The sequence below is a fragment of the Physeter macrocephalus genome, chromosome 6 (assembly GCF_002837175.3).
Source record: "Physeter macrocephalus isolate SW-GA chromosome 6, ASM283717v5, whole genome shotgun sequence".
NCBI classification, from domain to species: Eukaryota; Metazoa; Chordata; class Mammalia; order Artiodactyla; family Physeteridae; genus Physeter; species Physeter macrocephalus.
The window spans coordinates 45,820,707-45,834,666 of NC_041219.1; the positions used below are offsets into that span (position 1 = coordinate 45,820,707).

A 13,960-nucleotide genomic window follows, 5' to 3' on the forward strand; every position below is an offset into this window, starting at 1 on the left:
CATCCAACCAGTCTGCCAACCACCAGACACATGAGAACACCCTATACCATCCAGCCCTGGCCAAGCCAGCCCAGAAGACCACCACCGAGGTGACCCACAGGATCGGAGAAACAATTCAGATCGATGGGCCGTCAAGCACTCGCTCTGTGCCAAGGACCTGTCCTGAGAGCTTTGCACATATTAACTTAGTAAATTCTCACAACAATAAAGTCTACTGTTAAAAAATAAAGTCTGTTAACTGCATTTTACTGAAGAGGAAACAGAGGCACAGAGAAGTTACATGTTCCACTCAGGACACACAGCAAATAAGTAGCAGAGTTGGGATTTAAACCTAGAGGCCACACTTTTAACCATTATGTCTTGGTGTCCCTCAAAGTCTCCCACCCCAACCAGCCACCTCCCCAAGAGGGGCAGCTGTGCTCCCCTCCGCTCTCCCCACTTTTAAGCTAGCAATGCCTACTCCAATTGTCTTCCACTACCTGTCCACCCACCCTACCTGAGCAGCCTGAGAGCCAGGCAGAGCAGGGCTCATGTAACACACAAGACCAAAGGGGACACAGACACAGAGCCACAATCTCAGAGCTGGAGAAGCCTTGAGAATCACCTTGTCTACCTCCCCTTCTTATAGATAGGAAACCGAGGCCCAGAGAGGGGAAGATTCTGCCCATGTCACCCAGTAAATTCCTGGCAGAGTCAGGACTAGGCCCCAGGTCTCCCAACACCCTGACCAGGAGCCCCCCCTACAGAAAACTGAGCCCCAAGAAACCCAATGCCCAGAAGGAGGGCACCCACCTTTGGTGTGTGATGCACCGTCCCCCGGAAACACATAGGCGTCCTCCAGCTTGGTGATGTCAAACAGGCAGATGCAGAGTCCCACGTTGTACACAACCTGTGGGCATCCGTGTACACAGCCAGTGACCTCGAGGCCCAGCTCCCTGCGCAGTCTCTCCTGAGATCCAGCCCCCACCGGGCAGGTATGATTATCCCCGTTTTACAGCTGGAAATGCATTGGGGCACTGCCTGAGGTAAGGAACTCAGGGAGGATGCTGAGCTCTGGAAAGAACAAGGTCTTCGGTGACATGACAGATGCAGGTTACAATGCCAGCTCCACCACTCCCTGTGTGACCTCCAAGGTCACTTCTCTAAGCCTCAGTTTCCCCATCTGCAAAAATGGACATACCAGGCTGTGGGGTTGTGAAATCAAGAGAACAGCTGTGAAGCACCCAGCTCAGCAGCTGGCTCACCTGCTAGAAATAACAATCACCAATCAAGCATCATTATCATTACTAATAAGGATCAGTGGTGGGGAACCCCTGGTTAAACCTACACTTTCCCAGGCCCCAGGCCCATACTAGAGCTCACAGTTTAAAGAGTCAGAGACCACAGCTAATCGCTGTTCTGCTCCCAAAGTCTCGGACACACAGACGTGGCCACAGGCACTGAGGCTGGCAGACTGACACGTGGGAGGCCCTGAAACTGGGCAGAGAACAGGCAGAGGGCATCCCAGGACCCAACTCCACTCCATGATGCTGCAAAGGACTGGCCGCTTGGTGTCTGTTTATCTGACACCAGCGTCATCACCTCCCAATTAGAGACCTTGCAGGACTGTTCAAGGATTAGCAAGAAGCTCAGAGAACTCAGAGTCCTGGCCAGACCTCAGGGCAATGAGGCAGAGTCGGCTGGCTTTGGAAGCACAAGGAGATGTGTGCCCTTGGCTGGACCTTGGACCTCTTCAGTGTGGCCTCCTCTCAAATGACTCAATGATTCAAATACAGAAATACTCGTCTGGGAATTCCCTGGCAGTCTGGCTCTTTCACTGCTGAGGGCCCGGGTTCGATCCCTGGTCAGGGAACTAAAATCCTGCAACCCTCGCAGCGTGGCCAAAAAAAAAGAAATACTTGTCTGAACAGGTCAGAGAAGGACCTGCATCACAAAAGGACTACATACCCTTCTTGTAATTTTCACACCTTTTCTCTTTGTCCCTTAGAGGCCCCTTCTCCTTTTACCTCACGAAGTAATCAGACACCATCCACTAAGGACTCCATGAGTTCTCTCCACCAACAAAAACTCCCCAGGTCTGTACACGCCACCTTCTGTGATTTCAGGCTCTATGGCAGGGACCTGCCTCCTGCCTACAGCCAGCCAATCTTCCTCCGGCTCTCTCCTTCCCAGCCTACCACCTCCTGCTGTTCTACAGATGAAGACCATTATTCGATGAAGTCCTGTATGACCTGGCTCCCACCACTTTCCAGCCTGACCTCTCCTCTCTCCGTCTGCCCAGGCCACACCAGCCCCTCCATGCCATGATAGGTGCGATAGTCCCTCCTGCCACAGGGCTTTTGCACATGCTCTTTCTGCTTCCTTCACAGCTCTACTCTCTGCCCAGAACCTCCCCACAACAAAAAAAACAAATCCCCCATGTTAGTTCTTCCTCACCACCAGATCTCAGCTCAAGCACCACCTCCCTAGCAAACCCTCTTGTCTCCCTCACTGTAGGTGAAGTTCCTTCATTCCACAGGCTTGTGAACACCTGTTCTCATAACATTTACCTCAACTTCTCATCACACACTCAACTGTGGGAGTCCCTCATCCATATCAGCTTTCCCCACCACACTACAGAAGAAGCTTGTCTGTTTTATTCATTTAATAAACAATTATGGAACATCTACTCTGTGCCAGACTCTGGCTAAATATGGGGGATACCGTGGGGAAGAAGACAACAGTCACTTGCCCTCATGGAGAGGGAAGAGAAAAACAGTAACCAAGTAAACAAATAAGAAAAGAGTGATATGGCACAGAATAACTGCAGAGGCAGGGCTGCTTCAGAAAAGGCCATGGGAAGGCCTCTGAGGACCCAGCACTAAGGCATGCTAGCCTGGCACATAAAAGGTGCACAAACATTTTTTTGCAGGAATGAATGGATAAACCTCCTTACATCTAAACTACCATCCATCTTCACAAAACAATGCATGGTTGGACAGCAATTATTATTTCCATTTTACAAATGGAAACTGAGGCCCAGAGGGGGTAAAGGACTCGCCCTAGATTGCAAAGTAATTTGGAAGCGGGGACGCTAGCAATTCCCAGTTACAAGGCCTTTTTCAAACCCAGTTTTTCTTTTGATTCCTGGCAACATTCTCGTGGGTTAAGGATTACCCCCATCCCAGGCACAGGCTTAGAAACCGAATTCTGAGACGTTAAGCTATTTGCCCAACTCCAAGGCTTGGCATGGCCAGGCCGGCAGCGGGCGGGTAGGCAGTGTTGGGCCCTCCCGTGCCAAGGCCTGCCCGCGACCCCGTGGACCCAGTACCTTGTTGGCCAACTTCTTGTTCAACTCCTCGGCAATGGAGTCGTTGAGCTTCCTCTCAAACTGCCACGGGGGGATCCGCACGGTGTCTACCATCTCCACCAGGACGAACATCCCGGCCTGCGCGGGGGGCTCTGGGAACGGGTGGGTCAGTCACGCACCGGGTCCTGGGGCGGTGGGGATCCCCGAGCCCGCTCCGTCCCGTCCCAATAGTTGCGACCCGCCCCCAGGCCAGCAATGGGGCTGCACCGTAGGGGTGCCCCGTGCGGGGCGTGCTCCGCTCCTACAAGGAGAGGAAAATGAGGCTCAGCCGCAGGGTCTCGGGGTCGAGCGGGAGGGGTGCGCGGCCAGCCACAGACAGCCCTCGCCAAGCGCCACCGCCACGCACCGCGAACCCACACGCAGCCGGCAGCGGCAAGACTTTGGGCGAGATTCCGAATCCGGTAGCTTCCGGAGGACTGACCAATAAGAATCCTCGGCCCGTCCCCCGACGCGGGGCGGAGCTGCCTACCGGCTCGTGCGCGGGGCGGGGCGGGGGAGGGGCCTGGGTGGGGTGGGGTGGGGCCTTCCCTGCCGCAGGCGCGCTGTCAACCCTCGGACAACGCTCTCAGGTTGCTAGGCGACCTCGGTGCAATCCAGTCATCGCTCTCCCAGCCGGTAAGTACTCTCCTTGCTGGCCTCGGGCCGTCCTCTGCGCTGCAGCCAGAGTGATCCTTTCAAAACGCAAACACAGTATGCTTAGACCCTACAGTACTCTGGAAACGGAGAGAATTGACTGGCGGGACCTTTCTCGGATGATAGAAATGTTCTGTATCTTCTTTTAGCAGCTGGTTACAGAGATGTATACAATTGTATATATTTGTATATAATTGTCAAAACCCATCCAGCTCAACACTTAAGATCTTTGCATTTAATTGTAGGCAGATTACATCTCAACTGAAAAGTGATAATATATTGGGACAAACAAAACAAAACAAAAACCTCAGTGGCGGGACTTCCTTGGTGGCGCAGTGGTTAAGAATCCACCTGCCAATGCAGGGCACACGGGTTCGAGCCCTGGTCCACATGCCGTGGAGCAACTAAGCCTGTGTGCCACAACTACTGAGGCTGCACTCTGGAGCCCGCGTGCCACAACTACTGAGCCCGCGTGCCACAACTACTGAAGCCCACACGCCTAGAGCCCGTGCTCCGCAACAAGAGAAGCCATCGCAGTGAGAAGCCCGCGCACCGCAACGAAGAGTAGCCCCCGCTTGTCGCAACTAGAGAAAGCCCGCGCACAGCAACAAAGACCCAATGCAGCCAAAAATAAATAAATAAATTTTAAAAAAGTGTTTAGGAGATCATTATTTCTTCCTCTCAAATATCTCTCAAATTTTCCTTCTTCGTTCCATTCCCACAGCTACTGCCCTGAAGGCCTTTTCATTGCTGCCCTGGAGCTTAGCCACCACACATCCCAGCTCCTGCCCTCAAGTCCTTCCTGCAACTGACCCCCACACGGTCACAAAAGCCTTCCCTTCATGGATATCTTTTGTCCACACAGAAATTCTGGACTAAACCCAGCCTTCCTCTCCAGCCTCACCTCCCTTCTGTCCTCCTGGCACTGGGAGTTTCCAGCCCGAAGAATGGAGCAAGCCCTTTTATATAGCCCAACCTTGAACACTTCTTTACCTGAAAAACTCCTACTCATCCATTGGAACCCAAATGCAATACCTTTCTCATTCACTCGTCCAACACACTATGTTACAGCTGTTAGAGATCCAGTGGGGAAGAAGAACTGGTTCCCAGGCCCAGCTTCAGCTCAGAGGGGTTGCAGGGAGGAGAGGGAGGGCGGGGCCAGAGGATTTGATGCTCTCTCAGGGATCCGAAAGTTTATAGGGGAGATGAAAACTGGTGAGACAGAAGACCTAGGCAGGGTCCAGATCACAAGGGCCTTATTATTATAATATCCATTAACTTTTAATCCTCACGACAGCTGTATAAGGTAGGAGCTATTACCATTGTTATCTAATTTATCTCATTATCATTTATCTCATCTCATTTTGCCTCACCTAAGGCAAAGAGGGGTTAAGTGCGTTGTTCAAGGTCACACAGCTAATAAGTGGCGGAGCTGGGATTCCGGCTCCAGAGCCCATGATCATCCTAACCACTGGGCTATGCCGCCACCACATTAGCCCAAGGGCAGCACCTTCTAGGTCAGAACCGGGAAATGACATAGTGACACATCAGCTGGAGGGACAGTGGATGAGAAGGGGCTGGTGTGGAGACAAGAATACCAGGGAGGAAATTACTGGGTGGCCCCTGAAAGAGAAGGCCCAAGCAAGCTGGTAGCCATGGAGAGCAAAGTTGGGCCAAGTCCAGAGGTCTTCATGGGGTGCTCTCAGAGACAGGGTGGAGGACCTGTGGACGGAAGTGGGAGGAGCCAACCCCTAAGGCCTTTCACTGAGATGGGAAACTGGAGGAGGGCCAGGCTCAGGGGATGAGGCCAGAATTGCAGAGTTCCCAGGCTTTTTCTATGGTATTCAGCTCACAGGATTGCAACAATGATTTGTTGGCAAGATTGCTTCCCTCATTAGTTAAAACAAGGACCAGGCTTCCTTATTAAATCTCTGCGTCCTTCCACAGAAGCTTTGAGGTAGCTTAAAAAAACACACAAAGACTTCGTCTGCAAGCTCCTCGACAGCAGAGGACTTCTCTGTCCTGTCCCTCTGCATCCTCAGGGCCCAGCCCTGTGCCTGGCACAAGGTCAGCGCTTGTAAATATGTGCTATTTGAATGAACAAAAGGATAGCAAAATAATTGCTAAGAGTGTAGGAGTGAAGGAGAAATAGGGTTAGAAACTAATCCAGGAGGAGGAGGAGAAAGCAGTGGTGGTTAAGGGCATGGAGTTCCCACGCCGCAGCGCGCTAGCTAGCAACCATGGTGGAGCTGGTGAACCTCTCAGCCCTTCCTTGCCTCTCTGTAAAATGGAGATAATGATAGAACCCATCTCAAATGATTGTCCATCAGTGGAAGACTGGATGAAAAAATATACACGGTGTACCATAGAGGGAAATGATGCAAAGCCATAAGAAAGGATGTGGGACTTCCCTGGTGGCACAGTGGTTAAGAATCCACCTGCCAATGCAAGGGACACGGGTTCGAGCCCTGGCCCAGGAAGATCCCACATGCCGCGGAGCAACTAAGCCTGTGCGCCACAACTACTGAGCCTGTGCTCTAGAGCCCACAAGCCACAACTACTGAGCCTGCATGCCACAACTACTGAAGCCCGTGCACCTAGAGCCCGTGCTCCGCAACAAGAGAAGCCACTGCAGTGAGAAGCCTGCTCACCGCAGCAGAGTAGCCCCCGCTCACCACAACTAGAGAGAAAGCCCTCGTGCAACAACAAAAACCCAATGCATTAGCCAAAAATAAATAAATAAATAAATAAATTTAAAAAAAAAAGAAAGAAAGGATGCAAATGTTTCTGTGTCTTGAGATAGAATGATATTCAGAATACATTGTTAAAAAATGCAAGGCACAGAGCGGTCTATATGGGATGTTACTATTCATATAAAAAGGAGAAAAACAATACTGTGTGTGTGTGCGCGCGTGCACGAGTGTGTGCTCTGGGACTAATTACGCTGGCTGTCTCCAGGGCAAGGAACTGAATGCCTGAGGGGTGTGGGAGAGTGACAGGGGTAGGAAGGAGAATTTTTTTTTCAAATGCCCTTCAGAATCTTTGATGTTTGGGATCATAGGAACATATTACCTATTCAAATTCAAAACTGAATAAAATTCAAATTTAAAAAAGCAATTAAGATTTTTTTCACTTCTTAAAAAAAACCCCTCTCAGCCCTCTTTCCCTCTAGCTACTGCCCCATTTTCTGCTCCCTTTAACCAGCAAAACCCCTTGAAGGAGTCATCTGCATTTGCTGTTTCCAAATCCTCTCTTCTTGTCCTCTCTTCAACCTGCTCCTGTCAGGTTTTTGGCCCTACCTCTCAACCCAAGCTGCTTTTTCAAGGTCAACAAAGGCCTCCACTTTGGCAAATCCAGTGGTAATTCTCAGTCCTCAAGGGCAGCATTTATCCCAGCTGATCACTCCCTCCTCCTTCACACACCCGGATCCTCTTCCCACCTCTAAACTGGCGGGCTCCCCTGCGCAGTCTACAAATCTACCTGCTCACATGCCCATTTGGCAACTCAAGCTTAATCTGGGCCAAAATGGCGCTCCTGGTCGTCTCTCCCCCACAAACCTGCTCCTATCCGACTTCCCATCTTCAAAAAGGACTTTGTTCTTCGGCTTCCCTGGTGGCGCAGTGGTTAAGAATCTGCCTGCCAATGCAGGGGACACAGGTTCGAGCCCTGTTCGGGGAAGATCCCACATGCCGCGGAGCAACTAAGCCCGTGCACCACAACTACTGAGCCTGTGCTCTAGAGCCCGTGAGCCACAACTACTGAGCCCGCGTGCCACAACTACTGAAGCCCGCATGCCTAGAGCCCATCCTCCGCAACAAGAGAAGCCACTGCAGTGAGAAGCCGGCACACTGCAACGAAGAGTAGCCCCTGCTCGCCGCAACTAGAGAAAGCCCGCACGCAGCAACAAAGACCCAACTCAGCCAAAAATAAATAAATAAATAAATTTTAAAAAGATAAACAAAGAAATATGTTAAAAAAAAACGCCCTCATGGTCTTCCCTGGTGGCGCAGTTGTTGAGAGTCCGCCTGCCGATGGAGGGGATGTGGGTTCGTGCCCCGGTCCGGGAAGATCCCACATGCTGCAGAGAGGCTGGGCCCGTGAGCCATGGCCGCTGAGCCTGCGCGTCTGGAGCCTGTGCTCCGCAACGGGAGAGGCCACAGCAGTGAGAGGCCCCCCTACCTAAACAAAGCATCCCAGAACATTGCTCTCTGTTCTGGTTTGAGCCAAAAGCAAAGTACAGAAAGTCAATAGATATTTGTTAGGACTGCTGTGCATGAGGGCTAGTGCTCCAGCGAGGGGACCAACAGGAAATGGGGAAACAGATCCAGGTCACCTCAGGCACTGCTGTTGAGAAAGGTCACATGCATAATGTGATAGCAAGTGAGTGAGAGCTGCTCCTCTGGCCAAGGTGGTCAGGGACAGCCTGGCTCAGAAGGTGAGAGTGGAGGTGAGCACGAAGTGTTGAGAAGGCTGGAGGCCCAAGGTCCGGGAGCCCACATCTGGGGACAGATGGCTGATAGAGGCCTGGCTCACGGCCCATCCAGACCTAGGTCAGCTGTGGGTCAGCCTGGCTGCTCCAGCCCCAGGTCCTCAGGGAAGGGTGCAAGGGAGGCCGGCTGTGAGCCAGGGACCCCCTCACCCCATCACCGAGAGCTTCTCCTAGTGACTTGAGAGGATCCAAGCAGCTACAGCAGAAGGAGACCCTCACCCACCAACCTAAGGGTAGGCTCTAGGTTAGGGGTAAGGCCAGGAGAGCCTCCCATACCCCCGTCCTCCTGCCTGCCCTGACCATTACCCTGGATGAGACTGTGAGGCTGCCAGCGACACTGTCTCATTTCAGATGAGGAGCGGGCCTCTTTCCAGGTCCCCCAAACCCTACACAATGTGGCCTCTGCTCCAGCCACATTGCTGACCTTAAGTTCCTTGAACATGCAGAGTCCTTTCCTGCCTCTGGGAGTTCTCCCTTGCTGTTCTCTCTTTGGGAAACACTTTTCCCTGCTTTTGACAAGGCTGGCTCCTTCTCACGCCTTGGGCTCAGCTTACGGGGCCCCTTCTCAGCCCTCTGTCTCAGCAGGTAGAGTAAACTCAAGGCATATACCTGTCTTGTTCATTGCAGTCTTCCAGCCTGGACCACCTGACACATAGTAAGTAGTCAGTAAATATTTGTCGAATGTATGAGTGAATGAACAAATGATGTGGTCAGAACTGCAGGAAAAGATCTTCTCTGGCAGAAGGGCAGTAGTTGAATTAGAGAAGATGACTGGGGCATAGCCAGAGAGAAGGGAAGGACCACTCTGATTTACTAGGTAAAATCGTTAGTAGAAGCTGGAGATGAGTCTCTCAGTGGAGGAGAAGGGCATCCAGGGAACTGAAGACATTGCAAAGGCAGTGTGGTGTAGCAGAAAGAACAAGAATGTAATGAAGTCAGAATTCCTGCGTTTTAATTCCAGCTCTATCACCAGCTGTGTGGTGCTGGGTAAGTTTCTTATCCTCTCTGTGCCTAAGTTTCAGCATCTGTCAAGCGGCACCAACACCTTAGGAGTGTATGTACCTTAAAGGGTTATGTGGATTCAAGGCCACATAAGCCCAGAACTGGCCCCCACTTGTGGGCTGACATCAATGACAAAATGGGGATTCTAATTCGATTGGAATCAATAAGACTAAGAGGCTGCTCTGCCTTGACCCACCTCGACAGTCTCTCCAAGGCGAGGGAGCCTTTCGAGGAGATGAGCTTTTGAAGGCTTGGTTTCCACAGAAATAGCCTCCATGGCGGAGCCCCTGGTTTTCAGCAGATGATTTCTTTGTAACTCAGCTGCTGGTGGGTAGGTGGGTGGTGCCACGGGCTGCTCTTTTCCTGAATGAACAGCTGTGCCCTCTCGTCTTTGTCGAGAATAATCATAACACTGCTTCAAACCTCAGCCCAGCCTCCTTCATTCACAGCTCCCTGGCAGCCACAGCACACGCTCGCCAGCTGGCGGAGCGGGGAGGGCCTCAGAGACTGGAGGCTGGATGTGAAGGGACAGCTCAGGCCCTTGGTCCTTGCCTTGGCCTGGTCCGCAGCGGACCAAGCCGCAGCCTCCTCAGAACTGGCCTTTGAGGCCCCGCCTCCCAGCCTCCAGGCTCATACCCTACCTCTCCCTTCCCTCACCCCTTCCAGCCACACCAGCCTCCTTCCCAGTGCTCTGTCACGCCAAAGCTCACTCCCACCTGAGGGTCTTCTAACACACGTCCCCTCTTCCCACAAGTCTCTCTAGATCGTGGCAAGGCCAGATACTTCTTGTCACTTGGGGCTCAGCTTAAACATCATCACCTCAGAGAGGTCCTCCCTGGCCACTCGCCTCTGCTGGCTTGTAACCCGCCGCCCAGCCACCAACAGCCGAGGCCGAGACTCCACCAAGTCAGGAGCCACGGGAGAAGAGCCTGCCGGACATTCCAGCCCAAGGCCTGACTCTGGTTCTGATTGGCCCGGCCTGGGCCAGGGGTCCTGTGGACCAAGACAGGGGAGAGAGGAGTCCCCAGGTGATAGCAGGGAGGCATTTCCCCCCAGAAGGGACAGTGGGTGGTGGGCAGGGAAAATCACAGGTGTCCACCCTGGCCCCGCCCTCCTCCAGAAGAACAAGTGGCTGAGTGTGAAAATCATGGGCCTAGAGCCTGGGGCCCAGGCCCATCTGTCCAACCTGTTTCCTCACCCAGGTAAACCTCACAGAGTTGTTATAAGAAACAGGTGGGATGATGCCTGGGAGGGCACTTTGGAAACTATTATTATCTTTGGAAGAGACGGAGGCAGAGAGGAAGAGGAGGAGTTAGAGGCGGGGGATGGGGTCCTCTGCGCAGGGTCCTCAGACTGGGTGGAATGGAATCAGAACTCCGGGCCTCGGGTAACAACAGCTGACGTGTATCGCCATCTCTCTTGCCGAATCAGAAACCTGATTGTTCTGGGACGTTCTGGAAGGGCAAGGATAAGCGGTCACATTGGTTCAAATACCCCCCTAACCAGATAAGGAATGCAGGCAAGTCACTCATCCTACACGAGCCACTCTTTCCTCACCAGCAAAATCCAGATGATGATAATACATTGCTGGATTGTCCTGAGCTTTAAATGAGGGCAAAGCAGGTTGCCTGACAGGTGGGGTGCCCTCAGTGCCTCTCACTAGCTATTTTTATTAGGTATTTATATCTTTCTTAATTGTCTCCTTTAAAACTCCCCACTCCTTTTTTTTTTTTAAAATAAGGCTTCTTTTGAAAATGCCATGCTGCGTCAGCAGTACTAAAGATACGTGAGGGACAGACTCCGTTCTTTCCAAGCGCAGTCTGAGTAGAAGCGTCGGGAAGGGGGAAGAGGAGCCAGCTTGTAGGGGCCTCCTGCAGCCAGGCCGGGGCTCGTACACGGGCTGCACTGGAGCCTCCGACAGCCCCCTCAGAAAGGGCCTCCTTCCTTACTTTACAGAGCGTGTGGAGGACCAGAGTCGTAAGAGACTTGCCCAAGGTCACCCGGCTTGGAAGCGCTGGGGCTGAGACTCACATCCAGGGCATCTGGAGAAGGCTGTGGTGCGTGCGTGTGTGTGTGTGTGTGTGTGTGTGTGTGTGTGTGTGTGTGTGTGTGAAGCAAACGTTCACTCCTCTTCAGTTCAATTCACTAGAAATAGCTCAAGGGCCTGCTGTGAGCCAGACAGAGGAAGAGATGGGTTCCTGCGACCTACCCACGTGGGTTCACTCACGAGGATCTCAGAGCCAAGTGAGGGACAGAGCAGTGGAGGGCAGGAGACATGAGAGGGTACAGAGGGGAGAGGGAGGTCTGAGAGTCCCTGGGACCCGGCTGTGGCCTCCATTCTCCCAGACTCACCCCCCACCCCGTGGCCCACCACACACGCGCACACACGCGCACACACACACTCACCACCCCACCTGCTCCCTCACTGCCAGGAATGCAGGCTGTCCCCAGCTCTTCCTCCTCTGCATTCCTCAGCAACGGCTCCCACCTGGCAGGGCAAATTATACCCTGGCCTGGCAATAAAAGCCACTTTCCAGAAAAAGAAGCTTTAGGGCCCTGAGAGACGCAGCTAACTCTCTGGCACTGCCTGCGTCTGAGTCAGGAGGTGGGGCCGGGCCCGAGGAGACGGGCCCTGTGTCCCTTTAAGCAGGGAGTACAAATTCCCATCCCACCCCTCCCTCCTGCTCTCCCTGACGTCAGGAGGAAGGCGTGTGTGAGTGAGTGAGGGGCCTGAGGTGCCGCATGCTCTCTCACACACACACACACACACACACACACACACACACACACACACACACACACACACGGAGTCATACACACAGCACATCTTTCAGACCCATCCCCTGCTCGTCAGCTCCAAGCGCGCGAGGGAGGCCGAGTCTGAAGCCGGCTGCAGGAGGCAGTGCCAGGACCTCAGCTGCCAGGGAGAGAGGTAAGGGGCTAGACCGTGCGGGCACACCGAGGGCACACTGGAAACTGGCTCTGGCAGGGGCGAAGGAGGGAGGCGTGACTTGGGGGCGCTGGGAAGGTGGGCACCTCCCCTGGGGCTGGTTCAGCCCCGTTCAGTTTACAGAAGAGGGGCAGGCGGCTGAGCACATGAGCCCACCGGGCCATCCGGCCGCCTGAGCTCCCTCTCCCCGGCCCCCAGGGGAAGCTGAGGCTGTGTGGCTCCCTGTGAGAGGGTGTGCGTGTGTGTGTGTGTGTGTGTGTGTCTGTGTGTGTGTGTGTGTGTCTGTGTGTGTGTGTGTGTCTGGGACTTGTGTCTGGCTCAAGAAGCAGAGAGCAGCAGACACCTGCCAAGCCGCAGCCTCCTGTCTGAACCAGGGGAAGAGAAACGACTGAGGAAATCACTGTGCCCCTACCAGACACTGAAAAGAGAGTGCAGCACGGAGCAAAATAGGTCCTTCCCCTTGGAATCTGGGGCTGGGGGTCGGGAGGGACCGTCCGGGGCAGGCAGACAGCTGGACCTGCAGCAGCTGTCTCATCCTGACTCTATTTCTTCCCCGATGTGAGGGGGGATAATTGTGTTAACTGGCTTGGAGAGGTGGCTCCATGGTGTGTCTGTGTGTGTGTGTGTGTGTGTGTGTCTGTGTGTGTGTGTGTGTCTGGGACTTGTGTCTGGCTCAAGAAGCAGAGAGCAGCAGACACCTGCCAAGCCGCAGCCTCCTGTCTGAACCAGGGGAAGAGAAACGACTGAGGAAATCACTGTGCCCCTACCAGACACTGAAAAGAGAGTGCAGCACGGAGCAAAATAGGTCCTTCCCCTTGGAATCTGGGGCTGGGGGTCGGGAGGGACCGTCCGGGGCAGGCAGACAGCTGGACCTGCAGCAGCTGTCTCATCCTGACTCTATTTCTTCCCCGATGTGAGGGGGGATAATTGTGTTAACTGGCTTGGAGAGGTGGCTCCATGTTATTATTTTCCCCTCGGCCTCTGAGCCAACCCCACCAGGAGCTCTTGCCTCTCCTAAGGCCACTCCTCTCCCTTGCCCACTGGTCTGGCTCTAACCTCCACCCTCGCCAGGACGCAGCCCCTGGAGGGCAGGGGTGATAAGCCAGGGGCTGCTGGGTCCCCTGCCGTGGGATTCAGGGACTCGGGCAGCCTTGGTTAGTGACAAGTCCCTCAGTGGCTTGACTCTGGCCCAAGGAGTCCAGGCGGAGATAAGGGGTGATGCTGGCACCCAGAAGGGAGACTGCAGGTTCCTGCCAATCTGCCAGGCTGCAGACTCTTCCCAGGCAGAGGGGAGGGAGACGCGGAGTGAGAACAATAATAAATACAGAGTGTGAACTGCTGCATCCGCTGGGGCTGGGGGAGGGGAAGAGGAAGTGCGCCCGGGTGGAGGGTGGGCAACCTCTCTGAGAGCCTGGCATCATGCCCGCCTGGATGTGCTCCAGTGGAGACCTCTCCCTGGGAAGGGGCTGTCTCCAGCCCCCTGGGGGATGGGGAGCCAGTTCCCCCAAACTGACTCCATCCCAGAGGCCTCTGGGTC

At 53.8% G+C, this 13,960-nt stretch overlaps 1 protein-coding gene across 1 annotated transcript; it reads right to left on the minus strand.

The window, feature by feature from the left end:
* Positions 1-622: 622 nt before the first annotated feature.
* Positions 623-3,689, minus strand: LOC114486504 (DNA-directed RNA polymerase III subunit RPC8-like). Its single transcript, XM_028491470.1, has 2 exons — positions 3,311-3,689; positions 623-889 (listed from the first exon to the last, which is right to left on the minus strand). The coding sequence occupies exons 1-2, from the start codon at positions 3,419-3,421 to the stop codon at positions 623-625; spliced, it is 378 nt and encodes a 125-aa protein (XP_028347271.1). The 5' UTR covers positions 3,422-3,689.
* Between the last annotated feature and the right edge of the window lie 10,271 nt (positions 3,690-13,960).